Genomic DNA, 21709 nt, shown 5'->3' on the forward strand with positions numbered 1-21709 from the left:
CCTGCCTGCTCCAAGCCTGCTGCAGGTAAGGGATTCAAGACCACCACCCCAATACTGCTTCTCCCAGGACATCTGCCTGCAGGCAGGGCTCATTCCTACAGACTGTGAGCAGCCCCCTGACAGAGCAATTAAATGGACACCCAATGCATAACTACGTTTCAGCTGGAAAAGCCAGCCAAGTTTTAGTTACTTACTCTTAAAAGAAAAGAGAAAAAAAAAAAAAGAAGAAAAGAAAAATAAGAAAGGAAAAAAAAAAAAGAGCACCTTGAATTTCTGTTGGATGGTGACAAAAACTTACATTTCAAAAATATCTAATAACAGCAGGACCTAACTGCTGCCTTCAAAAGAGATGTGAACTCCTGGGCATGGACATACTTATGTGGCTAACTGCCTGTGGGAACACAGTTGGTAACCTCATGCCTACATCGCTCAGGACCCAGCCGTGCTGGCGCAAGCCTGCCTTCGGCTCCCGACTGCCTCTCCTTGAGACAAGAGGACATTGGTGCTTCTGAAGAGCACTGCAGGGCCTCTGAGAGCTAACCAACCCCAGACTGCAACAGACTGACCCAAACCAGCACCAAAGCAGGGGAGTCTCGCCCCTGGAGAACAGCTCCTGCACCCTGCATGCACGCAGAGAAGTTGTCCAGGCAAGGGACAAGATGTTTCTTCTCTTTGCCAGAAATAAATGAGGTTGAAACCAAACATGTCAAATGGAATATGCGAATATGTGTACACGAGTGACTGCTGCTTCAAGGCCAATTAATTCATTTACAGCCTGATCCTGCGGAGCAACGAAGTGCCCTTGATTTGGGTGGCTCAACAAGTGCTTCTCCTTTCCTGGCACTGGGTCTGCTCAGCGACCCGCAGGAGGCGGAGGCTGGGAGGGAGCTGCCAGCCGCAGAGGCTGGCCCAGCGGGCTGTGGGACTGGGTACCGCCAAGACCCCTGTCCCTCTGCTCAGCAGCGCTGCCAGTGTCAGCAGCGACCAGATGAGAGGTTTCACCCCTGCCAGCTTGGGTGGATAGCACCTCTCTTCCGTTCCTCCCTTCAAAGGCACGATGCAAATGCGGAGAGCCCAGCAGAGCGGCACGTATGCCTCAGTTTTGTCATTGATTAGGTACATTAATGATTCCCTGCCTTTCTCTCACACTCCCCCTGACCCAAGCCCCCGGGTTTCTGCTCCTCAGTTCCCTTCCCAGCCGATATCTTCCTCCTCTGCGCTGCTTGCCTCACAAGCCTCAGAAGAGCCAACCTAGGCTGAAAAGCAGAACTGAGCTGAGGACACGCAGCAGCGGTCCCGGGGCGAGGCTTGCTGGGAGCCAGCGCAGGCACCCGGGGGATGTCGAATCGCCCTCCTCTCCCGGAGCAGGCAGAAGAGGTGGCCTCTGTTGGGGCAGGGGGTCCCCAAACCCGCAGCTGCAGGGTTAGCATGAAGGGAGCCACTCTCCCCCCAGGCAGGCTGGTAGCGGGAACCGCTGCCTCCCAGGGGGGCTGAAGCTGCTCCCCCCTGCAGCCCCCAGCCCCACCGCAGGCCCTGCAGGATGAGCTGCGGGAAGGACGTGGTGCTCCCGGCAGCCGGGAGCTGGGAAGGAAGGTCTGGGGAAACCATGCAGGCCAGAGGGGAGCAGAAAGCTCACCACAGAAATTACACCAGAAAAAAACGGCAGGGGAGAGAAATGCAGGAGCAAGAAGATGGCGGCGCTGGGCTCGCAGAACTCAAGGGTACGTGGCAGCAAAAACTGAATCTGTGAGTAGCCTCGGGTGCTCAAGGGCTTAAAGCCCGAGTGCAGAAGTAGGGTCCAAATTAAAGCAGCAGTATGGTAAACAAGCAGACGTAGCGGAGCATACAGCCAGGCTTGCAGGAAAAAATGAGGGGTGCCCCGAGATACTTTTCATCCCCACTCAGGAGAACTGTTCTTCCCCCTGTCTGGCCCCCAGCCTGGCAGAGACGCCCGGTGCCAGCAGCGCAGGGCCAGTGATGGGGCTCCTGCCACAGGATGTCACCAGAGCACAGGGCCAGGCCCTCTGGGACCCGCTGCTGGAGGGTGCCGCCACCACCCTCCCTGTCCCTCCCTGCAGCCCTTCTCCCACCCCACAGCCCGAGTCCCACGGACACGAGACACCCAACGTGGACAGGATCCTCCCAGGAACGCTAAGACGAGGAGGCTCTGGGCCAAGCAGGTGGCGATCCGGGGCTCAGAAATAACTCTTCAGTCCTCAGCCGCGAGCAGAGGCCGGGCTGCAGGCTGCTGTGCTTTTGTGGCAAGGAGCCCCCTGAAAAAAGAAAGTCCAGGGACAGCAAGACCTCGCTGCATCCCTTGTGGGAGGTCTGATACCCCAGCCAGCAGAGACAGGGGGGCACACAGGCACCCCTTCTCTAATTGGCGAAAGCCAGGGTAACGAGAGCTCCCCGCTCCACAGGCATCTCTAAAAGTGAAGGTACCTGGCTGTTGTTGACTCCCACCAGCAGGCTGGCTCAGCTCACTGGAAGCATCATCTATTTTACATCCCAGAGAAAAACAGATGCTGTAAACCACAGAAGGACCCAAACCCTACCCACGAACAGATCCAGACTCGTGCCACGTGCAGGGTAAGTGCAGCTGCGACGGTGGCACAGCTCTTCTCCCACATGGGATCAGAGCATGTGCTGCATCAGTTGATGGTAGCTCAGTCCCTTCTGCCTCACTCCCCACTCCCTCACACATCAGTCTGACATGATGGGAAGGTTTGAGCCAAATTCAGATCCTTCCTCACTTCTTTAACACGTATGTTGAGAAACAGGATTTTTACTAGGTTCAGCTATTTCACCATGATGTGAAAGGCGCTACCTGTTGCTTCCTTTCTCCACTGACACAGAACTTCTGTGAAGCTTTTTTGTGCAATTTGAACTCACTTTACCCCTCCTAGCAAAACCATAGGCACTGTGACCCACTCTCTGTGCAACATGTGGCGGCCTGCAGGCGGCTCTCTGGGGATGACTGCCAGCAGCTACCCAAGCATTTCCAGGCACACCAGCTACCCACACCACTGGACCATGGCTGGGACAGGGTCTTGGCAGGTGCCCAAGCAAACAACAAGGATCTTGGGTCACTACTGTGACACAGCAGACATCCCTGTGCATCCACAACAGGCACAGGGATGCCTTAAAGCTCTCCCTGGAGTGCTACCCCAGAGTCCTGTGATAGTCACAGGCACCAGCAAAGCAGGACACTATTAGCAATCACAGCTGCTGTAAGCAAAACAAGGACAGTGTGCCTGGCTGCTTTGTCATCTCACAATCTTTAATCCAATGTCAGTGTTCTTGAGGCCCGACCCATAGCAGCATGGCTGGGGATGCAGGCTTTCATGGCACAAGCTGACAAACCTGTTCTTTAGGACACATCCCGCAGCCTCCACAACCACACCTGCAGCCACACCAGCACCCGGGATGGGGCACCGAGGTATCTGGATGTTGTGCTGCCTGTAGCAATGGGGACAACGGCACCCAGCACCGACCCACTGGGGATGCCTGCTCCCGCTGCAGGCAGCTGCGTCCCTCCCTCCTTCCTGCTGCGCCTGGGCTAGAGGAGATCGCTCACCCCAAAACATCACCCAGGTGAAACACTAATGCCAAGCCTGGAGGGAGATGTCTTCCACTTCACACTTAGCTCCCTGCAGGGGGTGAGCTTTGGCTACGCAAGAGCACCTGGATTTCTGCTGAAATAACTCAATTCCCTCAGAGCGTGGATGGGCCAGCCTGAGCCTGTGAAATACAGGCACCCGTCTCACCCCCTCTAACGAGCGCGTGGAGCAAGGACTGGAAAGGTCTGAGCTCTCTGCTCAGCATCACTTCTTTCCCCCCCTCAACTGAATGGAAACGCCCATTACAGGATCCAAATCCGTGTGTTGTAAAATGGAGCTCGGCCGTTCCCAGCAGAGCAATGGGAAAGATGCTGCTGGATCCAACCCACAGCTGAGAGCCAGACCAGCTGAACAAGCCAAGGTCCAGCTATACTTTCCAGCTTCTCAGCCCTGTCTCCAGGAAGGCTGCCGGCATGTTTGTTTTTTGTTTCTTCCTCCCATTTCCTCCAGCCATCCATAGCAACTGCTCCCCAGCAGAAAAATCAACCTCCTCCGCCTTCCACCTCTTCACAGGGGTGACGATGGAAGGGGTCCATGCAGGGAAAGCTTTTGCGAAGTAAAGCAACAGAGCAAACGCAGTTCTAGTGGTCTCTGCCATGGTTTTCCTAGGGATTAGGGCTAACTGTCAGTGGCCAGCTTTGCGCTCACCCAGACCATCTCTGAAGAGCAGGCCACACATATGAAATAACTTTTCTGGGTCTCCTCAAAAAACCTCCTTGTTTTGATGCCATTTGCAATGGCTTCTACATTTTAGTCTTTCTCTAGGTCTGTTTGCTTGTACTTTTCAGAGCTGAATCTCTTTTTGTCATTCCCAGCTTGTGCCTCTGAGTCCCCAAGACCACATGGGGATTGTTCCTCCCCAGCTGGCATTCACAACATCACTGTCATTGCACACATGCTGTAGCTCTCCTTCCAGGTCACTAGTGATACTGGAGAAGAGTTGCTTCTAACAGAGATGCATACAGCTTCCCACTAAACCATTCATACACCCTCCCTTTAAGCCCTGTACAACTTTCCTATGGAGCTGTATCCGCCTAGTCAGTTTGCAAGTTCACGCTGCGGTGCTGGCAGCCCAGCTGACAGGGTGTGCACAGGGTCAGGCCATTTCGAGGTCCCTTCCCTTCACACACGAGAGCTCAGCTTCTTCCAGGCTGCCTTGATCCCCGTGTCAGGCATGGAGGGTGCCAGCAGCCCCCACCAGCCCAACTGCTGTGGGACTTCGTCTGCCCTGGCGGGACTGCAAGCAAAACCTTTCGGCAAAAGCAAAGTGGCCTGAGAGCCTAACAAGCACCCTGCTCACCCTGCCCGGGGTGAGGCTGCTGCTGGGCTCGCGGCACAAGAAGAGCAGAGCAGCACAGCAGCTGAGTGACACCGAAAAGCTGCTGAGCCACAGTCCTGGGACTCCGCTGAATCCTCCTGGAAGACCCGTGTCTTGGCAGCTGCCTGTCTGCCGGAGAGACACTGTCCGTTAGGAAACAAAAGCCCCCAAAAGCCTCGTCTACCTTGCCGGTGGCACGCCTGGCACATATTGGAGACAAACACGCCTCCCAGCCAGTGGGCAGGCAGAGCTGTGGTTTTTCTGGCCTGTTGGAGGTACTGACATCTTAGATAAAAAGGAAAGAAGAGGATTATTTTGGACAGAGCCAACTATTTTGCTGCAGCCAAACCACAATGTTTCATTTCAATTTAAACCTACTGAAGTTTGTGTTTGACACTTTCAACTATGTTCATAAAAAATGCTTAGAGAGTTTCCAACACAACAAAGCCTCTTCCAAGTAAGAAAGTAGCGAGTCTTGCCTTGCAAATCTCAAAATGTTTAGCTGCTTCTCAGAATTTGTCATTGTTTTCCTTTCTTTCCTAAAATGGGCATCTCAAAAGTCACACAAATCTGTGAGAACAAACAAGAAAAGTCCACGTGGCTCATGTAGTTTGTTTGGCTCCCAAAGGATGTTTGTTGGCGGAATGCTGCCTGCCAGGAGGCTCCCTGTGACACCTCCATGGCACCTCTGTCAGGACCACAGACACCTGGGAACCAGCCCTTCGTTTCTGCACCTCACCCTAAAGCCAGCAGCTTGGCAGGGACAGAGGTCCCTCGTACCCTGCTGGGCTTCATCGGCCAGAACCACTTCAAAGAAGAGAAGCTGCTGCATCACCAATGCTGTGTCCTGCTGCAGGTGTTTTTCTTGTGGCATCTCCCACCAGAGCACTGCACAAGCCCACTGCTGGTCAGTGGTCAAGGGAGAAGCAATCTCAGCTACTCTGGAAGTTACTCATGAAAACAGACTTTTCCTGATGCGGCAGCAGGTGCAGGTTTTGCTGTGTTTTCTGATAACCTCAGAAAAAATATACAGTATTAAAAGAAGCATCACCTCTCCTACCTGCTGCAATGGGCTATTGCTAGAGCATCTTGTATATGGTGTACTTCATGGCATGCTTGGTGATGCCCCGTTGCTCCCATAAAATGTGCCATGGCTAGGATCTATTATTAGTTGTGAAATGTGGAGAAAAAAAATATCAGTCTTTTTATTTTAAATAAAGTCTTTTGGGGTATCACTTTGCAAAGGTAAAGAGCATTATAAACCATATATCATGGATATAAAAAGAACTCCTTGCCCTGCACATGAGCCTCTCCTAAACCACCAGGCCAGAATCCCTCTAAATGGTGCGCGTCCTGGGGTCACAACACAAAAGAAAGGCACCAGCAGAAATACTCATCTTGCAGGTCACGCCAGCCAGCCCACCCAGTGCCTCTGCCTTTTCAGAGGAGATCGATCTGCTTCAAGAAGGCTGAGAAAAAGCTGGATCAATGCAGGATTGAGTGATCAGTCAACCCATCTTTTTTTACACCTGGCTGCAAAACCTAGTTTCCTTTCTACATAAGAGTTCCATAAAGACCTACACTCTCCCAGGAAAAGCATGAGGATTTCAAGAACACATCACCCAGAATAACAATCGCAGCATCCTTCCAAAGCCCCAGCAGCGTGAGCTCGGCACGCCGTTGTGGTGCCTTAGGGATTGGGTGGCCAGGTAACCCCGGTGTCTGCCAGCCAGTTCCCTGCTCCGACTGCACCACCCGCAGCACCAGGGCCAGCCAGCTTGCAAAAAGCCTTGACCACCCAGAGCTGAGAACGAGGACAGAAGGAAACCAAGGACTGTTGCCACAAGGTAGCGTGATAAATCAACTATTTCCATGTTAGGGTGAGTTTTTTGTTAAAACGAAAGCTCTTTGCAGCAAGCTGGAACTCTTCAACTGAATCCCTAATTTCTTTAGAAAACTAGCCCTACTGCATAACTCGCATGAAATCTGAGTCTTCTTACGGCGGGTGGGGGGGGGGGCGGCGGTTTATCAAACTTTGCAGTTTTGCATAGCTGCTGGTAATAATCTGTATCCCAGCATGAACAGCCAAAGAACCGACCTCTTATTGTTGTGCTTCAAGGCATCAGATTTCTTAAAAAACACAAACAAGAATGTGTGGGATTTTTTTCAGTAAAGATCAGAGTATTTAGCACCAAACTCCATGAATTATATTACAGGTTTCACTGTTGTATTTGCATTGTGGGTAGTAGTTCAGTGGCTTGGGTTTGTTCCTATTTTAGTAGAAATACCAGAAATAATGTAACTCCAAATCTGTTTCTTAAGAAAAGTAAAACCAAAACAAAAACCTGAGCTCTCTGCTGAATGGGGTGATACTGAGTTGATGAATTAATGCTATCAAAATGCTTTATGATCCCTTCCACAAATGCAAGATTTTAATCAGTGCTAAAAGGCAGTGCCCAACTGCAACTTTTAGATCACGCTAACTTCACTGGTAAGAAAAAGACTGCAGTTGGCTTGGTGTTTCTGCTATAAATTATTGGCAATGGAAACAAAAAAGCTGAATGCTGAAGTCATAACACACTTTACAAGTGTCAGAAAAACTAAGAGAGAATCAAGTTAGTTCAAGCTTCCTTCTCCCTTTGAGACAGCCCCGCGTGTCTTTCCAGGGTTTATCACAAACTGAATCTGAGTGGTGTCACACAACTGGACATGGCGAGGCACATGTGACACTGGCTACCGCCAGCAGAAAGCCAAGGACTGCCAAGAAGCAGGTCTTCTGGAAGGGACAGACCCCTCGCCTGCTTTCGCTGCCCAGTAGTTTCCCTCACACGTGGGAGCCCCCTCCTCCTCCTCCTCCTCCCAGCCGCCAGGCTGATGGAGCTGCCCCAGCCTGTGGTGAAGCTGCAATCCCGTACTTGTGGGACCACAGCCAGTTGCCTTGGAAATGACGACTTCACTGCAGAACCACGCAGCAGGACGGGATGAAATGTCTGGGGGTGAGCGTAACCAGCCTAGTGTTCCTGCCTGTGTTACTACTGAACAGGAGGATGGAAAAGCGGGGTCTCTGCATGGCTGAGCAGCAGGGAGGTACATGGAAGAGGCTACCACAGACTTCTGGTTTACTTTCTACCCAGGCACTGAGCACAGAGTGTAAAGCTCCTTCCCTGGCTCCTCAAAGCCACGTTGCCTCTGCAGATGCCCAGTGGTGCAGCTCTCCAATACCTATTCACACGTTAGTAGCCCTCAGTGAACATTTTTACCACAGGAATTCAGAGGGTGTTGTCTGCAACCTACAGAGAAACTCTCTTTGACTTCATTATAGTAAAGTAAGCATTGCAATCCACTCAGGTTAGACAAAAGGCATGGCAGCTCTTGAGGAAAACTGCAGGAAGCTTCACAAGGGTAGAGTCCACACAGGCTATTACTGACAGAAACCTGCACCAAGTTAAATTGCTCTTGTTAAATAAGGTCTCCGCAAATAGTCTAGGTCAGAGCAGAATCTGGCCCCCAACATTGCCCCTCTAAATCTTATGTGTTCTGCAACAACAACCCTTGCTGCAGCAGATCCTCATACCAGGGAAAGCAACCTCCTGCTTTTAGCAAAGAGCACCCGAAAGGTTTGTCTCTTGTTCGGGCAAGTCCTGCACCAGGACTGAGCACCAGGATGTGGCTGAGTCCAGAAAGCCCATCTGCCCGCACAGGCAGGCAGCAGCCTCGGTAGCCAGGGCCTCCTCTAGCAGACACCCCCCGCCCCCACCCCAACAACCGGTCACTCTCCCTGTCCCTGAATCAACTGGCAAAGCTCAAATTCCCACTGATGAAGCAAAGGCACAGCACCTAACTGCTCTTAGCCCTAACCCTCGCTGTAGTGTAACTATGGCTTCCCTGTGCCTGAATGCACAGCTCGGTTTTTGTCCTTCCAATAGACTTTGTGATAAAGCAAAATGAGGTTGAAACATCTACCTGGGCCTGTACTATTACACTGGCAGGTTGTAAGACATCACATTAGCACTGGGCAGTTACACATTGCAGTTGTCTTCCTGTAGAAATGCTGGTGCTTTAATTGTAATTGATGCCATCATTTAAAAAAAAAAAAAAAGGTGTGTTATGTTGGTCTGTTTTACTTCCAAGAAACTGTTCACTGCAAAAATTAGGAGATACATCTGTTGTCTTGTCCGCTGCCCTGTGCACAGGCAAGTTTCTTACTTTCAGCTTTCCCAATAAACAACGTGCTTGGTCAAGGGTAGATGACTTAACCCCCTCTCTCTGTTTCTTAATCTGTGAAATTATTCAAAGAAGTTCGATTCGCCTTGACAAAAGAGCCTTTGTGTGCTCTGAATCTGCAGAGTCCAACAGAAGCAAACTCTCTGTGGCTGTGCAGGCACAGAGCGTGGCTCAGTATGCACGACGGGCATTTCCCATCAGGACCGTCGCACTCTGGGATGTTCCTGGGCTTGAAAGCTGTAGTACCAAGTCATATGATTTCTTCTAGCCATGTATGCACAAGAAAGAACACATCTATGAAGCTTCCCACCTTCTTAGGCAAGACGTGTGCAGATAAAAAGGGTTTGGTTGCTGATGCCTACCAGGTGGAAGGCCTCAGAGGAATAAATCTAGGAGTAGAAACCATCAGGGAAAGAGGAGCTGTTGAAGGAAAACCTCAGCTACAAAACTCCAGAGATAAGGGTCTACACAAGACCTTAAAAGGGAATAAGACTGTTTCAAATTTTTGGTAAGGCTAATAAAGAAAAGCTCATAGCAAAGCCTGCAGACAGGCCATCCTGAGTTTCTGTTTCTTTTCCAACAAGCAGCAGCATAAAATTGCTAATGCAGTGATCAGTTCTGCAGCTGCTATTCAAACCATATGGACGAGGTTGGTACTGATACGAATGTCAATTTTGTTCCTGACTCTGTAAATCGGGCTGTAAAGGAACAAAGCCCAAGAACAGGAACCAAAGTGTGCCAATAAGAAACCAAAATGCAGAGGCTGAAGAAATTAAAATGCAATGAAGAAACCTGAAAGCAACTCACTGCTTAGCTGAAGTTCCTACACAAGATAGCAGACATTAAGGACAGCCTGATGCTTTTCCCCAAAACCAAAACAGGCCAAGCCATTGCACTTCACTGCTTCTGCTCCCATCAGGCTCTAGCTGGTAAGGTTAGTCCTCCAAACCACAAACGTCTGCAGTTTATCAAGGTTTGCACTCTGGATATAAGCTGAGGTTTCTGCAGAACCCCGAGACAACCACACCACTTCTTACTCACTCACTACTTCAGTGATTTTTGCTTCCATTTTTAAAAATGGGCTTTATTAATTTGCCCTGTTCACTGGTGAAAACCAGTGCCCTTAAGATGACTATTTACTAAAAAGTTCAGCCCCAAATGAACTCATTGACCAACAGGCCAGCTTGTGGCCTTACTTTCCTCCTATGTAAATGAGCAACAGGCTTACTGGAATGCCAACTGAGGCACTCACTCAACACTGGTAACTTAATCATCTTTCTGCCAAACTCACGCTGGCGAAACCAGAACCAAGAGAGCAAGCCAGCACCATCTCTGGCAGACGGATCTACGCTGCGGAGCTGGATGAATCTGATTATTACCTTCGATTTGGCATAAATTGAGAAACTTTGTGCCTGACGATACCTTCCGAGATGTCACTTCCAGATCAACGTCATGTCCCTCACTTCTGATTTGTGTCAATGTGAGATAAGGATCAGCCCGGTCTGGAGTAACAACTCCAAGATCCCCCGGGTTTTTTCGGGGCGGGGGGCGACACACTGGTATTCTTTCATACAAGTATAAAACCAGCAACTGTAGTGAACCGAATCAGCCAGTCTAACGCTCAGCCAGACAACTCCCGGTAACCAGTCGGTGAGGTCGACCCGCGCACCGGTGGATGACGGCAAACCTTCCTCCCCGTCGGGAAACGCAGGAGGACCCTGCGGACAGCCGAAGCCGGGGCGCGGAAGCCCACCGCCGGCTCCACAGCGCTGCCCGCGCCGCCTGCGGCTCCTCCGGCACCGGCCCCGGGGCGAGCGGCGGCCGAACCCCGCCCGCGGCCCCGCGGCCCCTCGCCCCGCGGCCGGAGCCGCCCCACCACCGCCCCGCGTCCCGCACCGGCCCCGGCCCCGGCCCCGGCGCCCGCGCCCCCGCCCCGCCCGGCCCCTACCGTGTCGTCCGCGGGGGCCAGGTCCTGGAGCCGCTCCTCCCCGGCGGCGGCGCGGAGCTCTCCGGCGTCCGAGTCGGGGCCAGGGGCCGAGCCGGGCTCGGGGCCGGGGCCGGGGCCGAGCTCGGGGCCGGGGCGGGCGGGCGGCGGGGCGCGGCGCTGCCCAACCCGCAGCGCGCCGAAGTCCAGGGTCTTGCTCTCGAAGGCGCCCTCGACGCTGCAGAAGAGCCCGCCGCGCTTCTGCCGGGGCACCGCCGCCGTGCCGGGCCGCGCCAGGTACACCGGCAGCTCCTCGCCGCCGCGCCGCCCGCCCGCCGCCATGCCCGCCGCGCCGCACCGCGCCGCCGGGACGGGACGGGACGGGGCGGGATGAGGCCGCGGGCGCGGGCGGCTCCGTGCGGGGCGGGGCTGGCGGGGCCTCCTCGGCGGGGCGGGGCGGGCTCGGCGGGGCAGGCAGCCGGGCAGGGCCGGGCCGCGCCGGGCGGGGCGGGGCGGGGCGGGGCGGGCCCGCTCACCGGCGGCGCCTGCGGGAGCAGCGCGGAGCTGGGCTGCGGAGCGCTGGAGGCGGCGCGGCCGGTCGCGTTCAGCTGCCGGCGCGGGGAGAGCGCTCCCGCTCCCGCCCCCGGTCTGGCGGAGCCCGATCCCGGCGCGCCCGGGAGCTGAAGCCCCGAGCGCCGGCTGGGACAAGCCACGCGGGCCCCTCGGCGGCGGGCGGGACACAAGCAGGCGCCTCCCGGCCTGGCCCCCCAGGGCGGCGGATGCCCCGGGGCAGGGCGGGGTGCCGGTGCGCTGCTCCGGCGCCGCCGTCGGCCCCCGAGGGGCTGCCGCGGTGAGATGCCACCAGCCGCGTTCGCCAGCCGCTCGGGGACGGAGAGCGGGGGCTCGGCAGGGAGACCCGGAGAGCGGCTTGCCGCCGCTTGCGCTCAGCAACCGGGCTGGGACGTGAACCCACCGGTGGCTGGCTCGGCACGCTCCTCGGCTTTTGCTCTTGTGGGGAACCGGGTGCTGCCTGCGAACAGGCGTTCGTTCCCAGGCATGAGGCTGCGTGTCATTGCTCTTGGGCCACAGTCCCTGGGTAGGCACTTTGGTCAGGCACGCGCTACAGCGCAATGTCGGCTGCATGAAGGCGTGACTGTTCGCATGCGTGTGCATGCGTGTTCCTGTCACACAAACACCACCAGGAGCAACTGCGCAAGCAAGCTCCACGTATTGGCTGATGGAAGGCGTTGCTCTGAGAACTCCGTTGCAACTTCATTTCAAAAGTACGGGAGGCCTGAAGGGCAGAGGGACAGCAGCCAAAGCTGAGCCTTAAATACGCTAACAGCTATGTAACTGCGTAGCAGCCTGTGAAATCTATCACGCAGCAGTGAAGCTAGAGAGAGTTTTGACTTAAAGTTCTTTTCCCGAGTGCTCATGTCTTTATATAGAACAAGTGTACATGGTACCTGGGCTCAGCATCCTGTCAAGTAATTTCTCACACCACATACTTGTGTTACAAGATGTTGTCAGTTATGCTTCTTCCAACTTTTTTTGTGAAAACAAAGCAGTGCCATTGTCTCTGCCAGTCCTCCGAGGACTGGTGGTTCTCATGGAAAAAATCACATGGAGCCTGACCCATCATGGAGAACAATGACCCTGTGATTATGCCGGGAGAGGGAGTCTGTGGGCACTGGCTGACAGAGGCTTGAAGTTACAAGGGAGGAAACGGTTTGGGATTGTTTCCTTTTGCACTTGGGAAGCAGTCTGCTTTTGTCACTGGACTTGTACCAGTGTCATTAACTCTGTCCCCTTGACCTTGAATTTTTGACTAATTATTCAGGTCTGAAGGGTTAGGAGAAGAGAGGATGCACTAAATGTAAACAAAGTGTGTCAGCAAACTGGGATGAGTTACTTTAACAGCATTGTGTTACACAGCAGAGTAAAACACTGGTCAGTGTCTACCCTTGCTTTCTCTAAAGCGACACCAGAGAGGGTTAAATTTGGTTGTTCTCACAGTCTTGCACAAGCTTTAATATGCAGCTGCCCCAGCTTTGTAGCTTCACAGAATTTACCACCACAGGGTTCGTGCCTGGGCCAGAGCCCCGCTGCTTGCCCGACCAGGGATGCGCACTGGGAGGAGAGCCCTGTGCTTCTGCCTGCATGATGCTTACTGTCATGTTTCAGGTGCAGGGGCAGCAGTGCCTGGCAGCTAACAGAGGAAGTATTCCTTCAAGTAGCCAAAAATGAGTTTGTTTGTTTTACATCCCTCTGTAACTGGATGTTTAGCAGCGAGACCACCAGTACTGTCCAAATAGATGCACACAAAGCAGCTGCCCACCAGGTCTTTACCTTCCTAAGGGACTGCCTTACCCTGAATGAATTTACCCTCCTCCCACTGCAAGTTGGACCCATTGAGCAGAGCCTGAAAACCATCTCAGAGCCAGCTTCTGCCCCTACCAAGGGGAAAAATTCACACATCTGCTGATTTCAGAGCCGGTGGCCAGAATGCTTTAGACAGTGAGCAGAGCCCCTGCCTTCTAGTTGCCGAGTAATAGCACTTGAAGTGAGCCTTTCTTGGGATGAAGCCGCAGACAGCCTCATGGCTTTGTGCACTGACCACAGTGAAGTTAGAGTGAACCCCTTGTTTTGGTTGGGACCTCTCCATATGGTTGTGTAGCTTTATGGGGAATTAAAATTCCTTGGAACAGGGCCTGGCCTTTGTCTGGTTCTGCAAATGTGCAAAAGTTTCAGCGTTGTACTTTAATAGCAATATTTATTCAAATCCTGATTCTGATGTTTATCTTTCCTAGTGCCTTGCTGCATAAATTGTTGCACTGAAGTTATCTGCACCAGTAAAGGAGTATGGAGGCTCTTCTAAGAAGTGAAGGCTTTAAAATCTGACCTTTAATGGAAATTATTATCTGTTTAAAAGACAATCCTTTATTTTATTTCTCAAATTGCCATTGGCTTTTAAGATTCTTTTTTTTGGGTGTTGTACAGCCTGTAGCTCAAGAATACCATGACAACTGAAGTTTGGGTTCAGTGTGTGTTCACTGCAATAGCCTTGCTTTTGAGGCCAGCAGAATGCATTATTTATATTTCTGTATATGTATGTCAGATCAGATTTGAAGCTTTTAATTATACAATGACAAAATGTCTGTCCCCTGTAATTAAGCACATTTTCTTTTCTTTAAATCACATGTTTATATGCTAGTTGACAAAAATGCTGTTGAGGCAAATAGTCATGAGTGGTGCATTTTCAAATCCTGCTGGCAAACCAGATCTTCTCTCTCTTGCCTGTGCAAAGCAGATGAGAGATACAGATCAGGGAGGGGATCCCGCGGAAAGGTTGTCTTCCCAGCCTGAGCCCAGGGAGGATGGACATGGCAGGCATTTGAACTCATGTACTTGGGTGCTACCTACCAGAACCAACATGTCATCCCTGCAGAGCGTTTCCTCAGCTCGAGGACTGTGTTTGTGTCTTGACCCCAGAATGAGAGTGCCTGTCCACTGTGGTTCAGGAGTCTGAGCTGAGCCTGCCAGATGGGCACTGCTGGTCATATCTTGAAAGAAAATAAATAGGCTAGTATTCTGATTTAGGGAACAGAATTTATTTTATGGGAAATTACGTTTTGTAGTGGCAAGCTTCTAATTTACGTCTGACTAGACCATGTCTTTCTAGTTGAGTAAGAACTGTTTTTATTAGGCAGCACTCAGAAATGGAAATCAGTCATGTTACAGGGTGAACCACACTAGTTATGAATGGGGGGAGTGGTGCAGCCTTCTTGGAAATGGTCTTTAGGCAAATCCCTTTCTGCAAAAGGATTAGTTAATAAGATGGGACATAATCACCCTGTCTGGGGTCAGCATTTTCTTATTCTGTGCACTCAGCCCCCATGTTGGTTTCCTTTGTTATTCTCATCGTCTGCTGCCAAAGCACCAGCTGGGTTTCCCATTAGTACCTATGCAGGGGAATCGTGGGCTCCAGACGATGACTGCCCAATCTGCTGAGTAACCAGTGAGAGGCACAACATGCAGTATAACTTTCACAAGCATTTTCTACATGAGGATGCCTACTCACTCAGTGTTATCTTTTAAATGTTTGAAGGGGAATTTAAATTGCCAGCTGAATCATTCAAACACCAAAGGTATCGACAGAGAAGTCATATTAGGTCATCCTGCCTGCTGCTGCCAAGGCTCCGCTGTTCTCTGCTGGGTATTTTCTGATGATTTTGCTAATTCATTTTCCGTTTGTCAGGCCGGCAGGCAGTTTCTTAATTGGAAAAACTCTGCATCCTCTGTTGGCAAACTTCTGTGCTGGTTCCCATTTCCCAGATGCTCTACACAACATCATTCTGTCTATAAGAAAAACAAAAAAGTGAAGCATGTACCAGATTGTGGCTTCTTGCTCACAAAATGTTGCCTGCGCCACTGGAAGTTGCTCACTACACCAGGAGGTTAAGATCTTGTGGCGTTTCCCTTGTCTCACTAACAAGGTGAAATCCACTGACTGTCGCTTTTGTTTTAGACTGCTAGTGAAACAGAATCACAGTACTAAATACTACAGCTGGATTTTATCAAGGAATGGATAATTTCAGGATCAATGGTAAATATCTGGAGTTCTTTAGTCAGGTGATTTTCATGGGCATCTATTGGTAAACAGAAATCACATACCGTGTTTCAAGCATGAGCTGGTAAACTGCCAAGAGGAAGGACCTCCCTCTGTGTATGATACGATAGTGACTTACACGGCGGAGGCACGTGCATGTTCGTGAGACGCCAGAGGCCTCGGGCGCGTGATGGCAGATGCGGCAGGGAGCGGTGCAGGGATCCGGCGCACAGCGCTCACCTGCTGTCAGTTCTTTCCCCTCTGTGGTCTCACGGGCAGCAATCACATCCTCATTTCACCCTCCGTTTCGGTAAACTAAACGCCCTTCATTATTAACATTGAAGCTTTTGTCGTCTGCTGTCTGTGTTAGAAATGACCTGATGTGCTCTCCCGGGTGACTGGTGAGGACATGAGACATGAGGTCACTGCAGACCTGGTTGTGTTTTCCCTTGGCCATGCTGCCCCCCAGCACCCAGGCAGCCCCACGGGGGACACAGCTCACCAGTGGGGCCTGCGGGGCTGGGTCAGCACCTCTTCTCTACAAAACTCCACCTGCGGGGTTTCTGTGCAAAGCCCGCACCAGTGCTGCAGCACTTGCACAGCCGTCTGCAGCCTGCTGAGAAGGGGCTCTCAGCTGCACAGGGACCACGGCTGCGGCTCTGGGTACAGCTCTCCGCGGCTGTCTCTGCACCACCAATGCTCTAGGCCTGTTCCTCGGGCAGCTGAGCACCAGCCAAGCTCCAGACGTCCTCACAGGAGCCAAGCTGACTTTGCGGGAATGGGATGACTTCCAGTGCTTCCTAGTATTGCGTGTCAGCTGATCTTCCCCTTGCATCCCAGAGAAACACAAAGGCTTTGGCAGGAAGAAAGTCCTGCCAGAATTTCACAGTATTTAGTGTTTAGCTTGTTATTCTTGCTTCTTTTCCTGGAGTTACTCAGCCCCTTTAAAGAAAGTTGAGGGGGTGGGAGGGAAGCGTCTCGGGCTCCATAGCTGTGACCACAATGCTCATTAGACTTGGAGAACGTCATGTTACTTGAAGGAAGTAGGCTGTTGACATTAGGTGAGATTTGACCCCCTCCTTCACTAATGCTCACAGGCTCAAGCAAAGGAGAGCTGTGTCCTGAGTGAGGACATTTCCTTCCTTGATGCCAAATCAATACAAAATGGTTTTACACTGGTTTTCCTGTGGGCCTGGAGGCAGCAGATCTTAATTGCGCATGAAAGGGACATAATGACAGCATAACTTTGTTAGCATGATAAATGCACATCTGGTTTCATAGCTTATTTTCTTCTAAGGTCTGTAGGTTCAGCTGGAGAAGCACTGAGAAGCAGCAGGGCAGGGGCAGTGGCAGGTTAATGCTGATTTCTTCATCCCCATCTGCTCCTACAGGGTTTGGTAAAACTGCATCCCTTTATTACATGCATGATAAGTCGCAATGATGAAATTAGACAGAGTTATCTTGTTTCATGCAAAGTTAGAGCTGCCTTCTCTTACTCTGCAGTCCTGATTTACTAGGGTGTCCTGTTTTAGGAGACTGCCAGATAAACAGGATTGTTTTGCTGATTCATTCTTGCAGCAATGTCAGGACAGCCTCCAGCACTGCATTTCATGTGCCTCAGGGAAAGTCAGGCTAAGGACAAACACAGGAGAAAAAGTGAAAGGGCCAAACTTGACAAGAAAATCTGCTTGTCCTACTTACGTTTAGAGGCAGAGGTCAGAGACGGGGGGGGTTCTTTCATTCCCCAAGAAACGGCACATTCATGAAGAGGAGGCAACTGATGAGTCTGCTGCCTCCATCGACCAGGGAAGGCCAGTGGCTGATGCTTCCATCACCATGCTCCAGGTTCTAAACTTTCAGACATAGTAGCTTAGAAGGACAGAATAGACCTTTGTAATCCTCCAGGCTGCTCTGCACATTAAGGGGTTCTCCATCTCAACTCTGTATATCTTTCAGAAAACCATCTGATCTTGATTTGCACTTTTAGTCCTGGGGAGTATGTGACAGACACAATAAGGGCCTAATTCAGAATCCTACCCTTGCTGTTAAAAATGGGCATCCCATATCTCCTCTAAACATGCTCAACTTCAGGTTCCAGCAGTAGACCTCTCATACACATCCATCCATGAGCTTTGGGGGCCTCCTGTATCAAGTATCTGCATCCCTATATTGGCACTTACAGACTGTGATCAAGTTCTGCTTAACCTTCTCTTTGACATGACAACTGTATTGTTGTCCTTGAGAATAAACTACAAGGCATGTTTTCTAGTCCTTTTGCTACAATTGTGGCTGGAGGGGGTGGAAGTTTTGTCATCCTCTGGAAACATAGGCAGTTAGAACTGAAGGCAGCGTGGCAATAGTACAGCCATGATAAATACATCCATATGTACTCCCATGTGATATGTCTGCTTACACACCCAAGCACTAGCATTGTCTTGGCCACAAAGTCATGCTGGGAGCTGATGTTCAGTGATTTAAAATCACTGTTTACCAGAACAGAGTTTCCAGCGCTGACAGGTATATCTTTGTTTCTAGACGTACAAGTTTATGTCACCCTGTGAATGTAGCATTTTGTGTGACTGGTCCCAGCTTTCCATGCTGTGGCCAGTGTGCTGCCCTACCCGCCTGGATGTGCTATGCTGGATGAGATAAGTTAACGGATGAGACTGGAAGGACATACATAGTTTATGTTGTCATAAACTAGAAAAGATGGGAACAGGATGGTTGTCTAACACAGAAACAAAGTTGGGGGCAAACAACCCTTTATATCGGGTACTGGGGAAAGGTTTCACTGCAGGCACAGATGTCATCTGATGGGTTGCTGTACAGCAGGCTGGAGTCTTTCGTGAAATCCTTTATGAAGGTCAAACCACTGCAGAGCTAGAAAGAAAAAACACTTGAGACTGTCAAAAGCCTGTTCAGTATTTCATGTCAAAGCCACAAGGAAAGTGCATTCATAGCATGTTAATTTCTTTTGCAAAATGCTGTTGTATTGTTGGAGGCTATAACTTCTAGCAACACATATAGACTGACCTCAGTGTGCTGTCAGAGTCTGTCATGCTAACAGAGATCACAACTCCAATGAGCAGTTGGAAGTTACAATCTTCTGCGCTGGGTTATTCCAAAAATATTTCTGAAATGGAGTAATGCTTTTTGCTCCCAGATTTGTTTAGTGCTGAGCAAAATCTATGGGAAATTCCAACATTTCAATATGTGGGTTTTTCCTCCTGAAATGAGCTGATAGTCAAAATGTTAACGAATAATAATTGTGGAACAGGAGTTCTGAAAATTTCCCTGTGAGGAATCTAGCCTCTCCTTCCTTCTCCCTCTCCTTGTCCTCTAAGGAAGGACTACTACCTCTTCCTCAATTCCCAAGGACCCTTGTGGTGCTGCAGGCATCACCATCAGATGCAGACTGAGTCAGTCATGAAGTTGTTGGAGACAAAAGGTGCCAGAGATAAACCTCTCACAAGGCAACAGAAGTAATGTTTTTAAGAGGTTCAGAAGTACAGGTTTGGCATCAGTACGAAACCCCAAATATTCTGACCTGGGTAGAGTCTCCATAGCTAGCTGGACCCACTCACACTACTGAGGAGGAACACCTGGTGACCCAGGCAGTTCTGCACATCAGGTAAGCTCCAGGCACCTTGCCTGAAGATGGAGATAGTTCAAGACCAGCCCAGAGATGCAACTCCAAGACTTCCAGGAACTACCAAGTAAACCTGTAGATATCTTCTGTAGGTTGCAGGTCAGTGGGCATTTTCAGGATGAAAGTTTGGGGAAGGGTGAGACTGTAGCCACTGGAAGAGCTGTCTGGCTTGGTGTGGAGTGGACCATTAGGGCCTGGATGAGATGGTTTTACGTAAGAAAACACCCATTCTGGATCAGTTTGAAGCCCAAAATATTCTGCCAGACTTGTGCCAGATTCACTTCAAGAGCAGTCAGCCCATTTCCTCCGAGTTCATGTTCTGCCTCCCTGCCCACTTCTCTTCCTCTCAAAATCAGTCTCCTTCCACCTGTTATGTTTGTTCACTGCTTCCTGGATGACATCATCCAGGATCTTCTCCCAGGCTGTGAAGCCTGGCTTGGCCATTCTCATTCAAGTACTCAATCTTTGGCCTTTGCTGTGATGGCAAATGCTGACTTGCTTTCAAATGGCAGTCTGCTGTTGTGACTCCCTCTTATTCCAGCTTGTCCCAGGGATCACCAGCTACTCCTCTCTGTGCCTGCTTTTATTCCCAGACAGGACTTTTGAGGACTAAGCTGAGATTTCCTTGTTTCCATAGTGTTGCACTTGACCTAATCAACCATTGCGGACCTAAAGTGGTCCTGCCTTCAACCTCCCTGCTTATAGCTTCAGGAGAGTACACTGATGCTCTATAGCAAAAACAGGTGGTGTATCTAGAGATAATTAGTGATTACATGCAGTGATTACATGCCTATAATCAGTAATTAGATGTCAACAGAGTAGAATTGTAGTGGATTTAAAGGTACTATGTTTGTTTGTTTGTTTATATGGTTTCTTGTGACTGTGAGGAAGCAAGTGGTGAAATGTATTTTGGCCAGGCTAGTGAAGTAGGCAGGGCTGCCATTTGTGTGCATTTCCTGTCATGGCCCTCTAACCCATGACATAAGCATCTTAGCTGTGTAAATACCACAGGAACCAGGCTGTGACTGAAAGATTGCTGTCTGCTTGCCTGTCAGTCCATTTGCTATCACTTTGGAGGAAAACCATATGCTCTAAACTGGAGTGACTGATGTCCTGCAGGAACTAGAACCTCTGCTTGCCGTGGCCAGGACTACTTCTTAATTTTCACTAATTCAGATGAAAAATAACTGGGCTGGGAAACAGTTGTTCTCTAATGATGCGTAAAGTTAGACTGTGCTAACTTGGTATCATGGTCCTTATTGTGCTGATAGAGATGAGTCCACTGCTTGCTGTCTAGCAGCAGTCCTGGCTCAGTGTTAGCCACAGTTGAGTCACTGGCAATAGTTCGGCAAAGCCTTACTATCTAAGAGAAAAAAAGAGTTGGCTCTAGCACTGCTTTAGGACTCAGCTTTTCCTTGGTGAGTCATGAGTTTACTAGGATAAACTGTATTTGGAGACAGAAATGACTGGCCAGCGATGTACAGAGCACGTGCAGCAGGCAGTCTTACCAGGCAGCTCATTCCGGCATGATCAGCAGGTGAGAACCAGCCACGGACGAGCGGAATGACGGGCTCCTGGGTGCTGACATGACGTCTCCCTCCAGTGCTGCAGAAGGAACTCATGCCGTCAGGGAAATCCCTGTAGTGATGAGGATGAGGATCTCTCAGGCAGCATGGCCATACTCAGAGGAGTGCCCCAGGCAGCAGACTGGGGAGCATCACTTGCTGTGCATGGGACATGGCAAGGCAGATTGAGAGCTGAAAGCTCCGTCCTGTCACAGTAGCTTAGCTGAAGAGAACTTAATGTACTGAGGTGATGGATACTGAGCAAGGACAGAGCTACAAAGGTCAGAACGCTGCTAGTCCAGAAGAAAGTCTGCAAGTAGTTCTGTTTCTTTCCAAGCCACACCAGGGAGCCATGTGCTAACTGCTAAGGTTTTGTCCTCCATCTGTTTGAAAGCAGGGGTAGGGGGGAAGGAATCATGAGAAAGAGATTTATCCTTGTTGGCCAGAGGATGAACCTAAGTTCTGGCTGAAATCTCTATTTGTTGAAAGAAGACACTGCAGGAGGGAGGTATCTCAATGAAAAGATAAGTTTTGTAGATTTTGCTTAAACTGAAACAGTGTCTTTCTAAGTTTTATGCATCAAAGAGAACAGAAAAAAGGCCCAAACAAAAAGATCCTCAACCATCAGACATGTCACCTTCTGATCAGCTGAAGGTCCTTTAGAAGTTTTCCAAAGCACGTTTTTTGAGGTAAGCAGACAGCTCTGAGGATTAATAATAAGCTATATTTGCTTTCAGCTTTAATATACCTATGTAATTCTAACAAGGTCAGCAATGGCCAAAGCACATTATGAAAATAAT

The 21709-nt window shown here is 50.5% G+C and overlaps 2 protein-coding genes across 3 annotated transcripts in view; both read right to left on the minus strand.

Moving 5' to 3' along the window:
- DPYSL3 (dihydropyrimidinase like 3) overlaps positions 1–11428 on the minus strand; it is a 41043-nt gene extending 29615 nt beyond the window's left edge. For both annotated transcript variants that reach the window (XR_011322469.1, XM_069772854.1), the window contains exon 1: positions 11111–11428. Coding sequence is in view for 1 of the 2 variants with exons in the window: in XM_069772854.1 (XP_069628955.1) it covers positions 11111–11428 (318 nt within the window). In the remaining variant the exon portion in view is untranslated. The remainder of the gene's footprint in view (positions 1–11110) is intronic.
- Positions 1–16153, minus strand: part of LARS1 (leucyl-tRNA synthetase 1) — a 349414-nt gene extending 333261 nt beyond the window's left edge. The window contains exon 1 of the mRNA XM_069773113.1: positions 16148–16153. Coding sequence (XP_069629214.1) covers positions 16148–16152 — 5 coding nt within the window. The 5' untranslated portion in view covers position 16153. The remainder of the gene's footprint in view (positions 1–16147) is intronic.
- Between the last annotated feature and the right edge of the window lie 5556 nt (positions 16154–21709).

The sequence above is a fragment of the Haliaeetus albicilla genome, chromosome 27, assembly GCF_947461875.1.
Source record: "Haliaeetus albicilla chromosome 27, bHalAlb1.1, whole genome shotgun sequence".
Classification (NCBI taxonomy): domain Eukaryota; kingdom Metazoa; phylum Chordata; class Aves; order Accipitriformes; family Accipitridae; genus Haliaeetus; species Haliaeetus albicilla.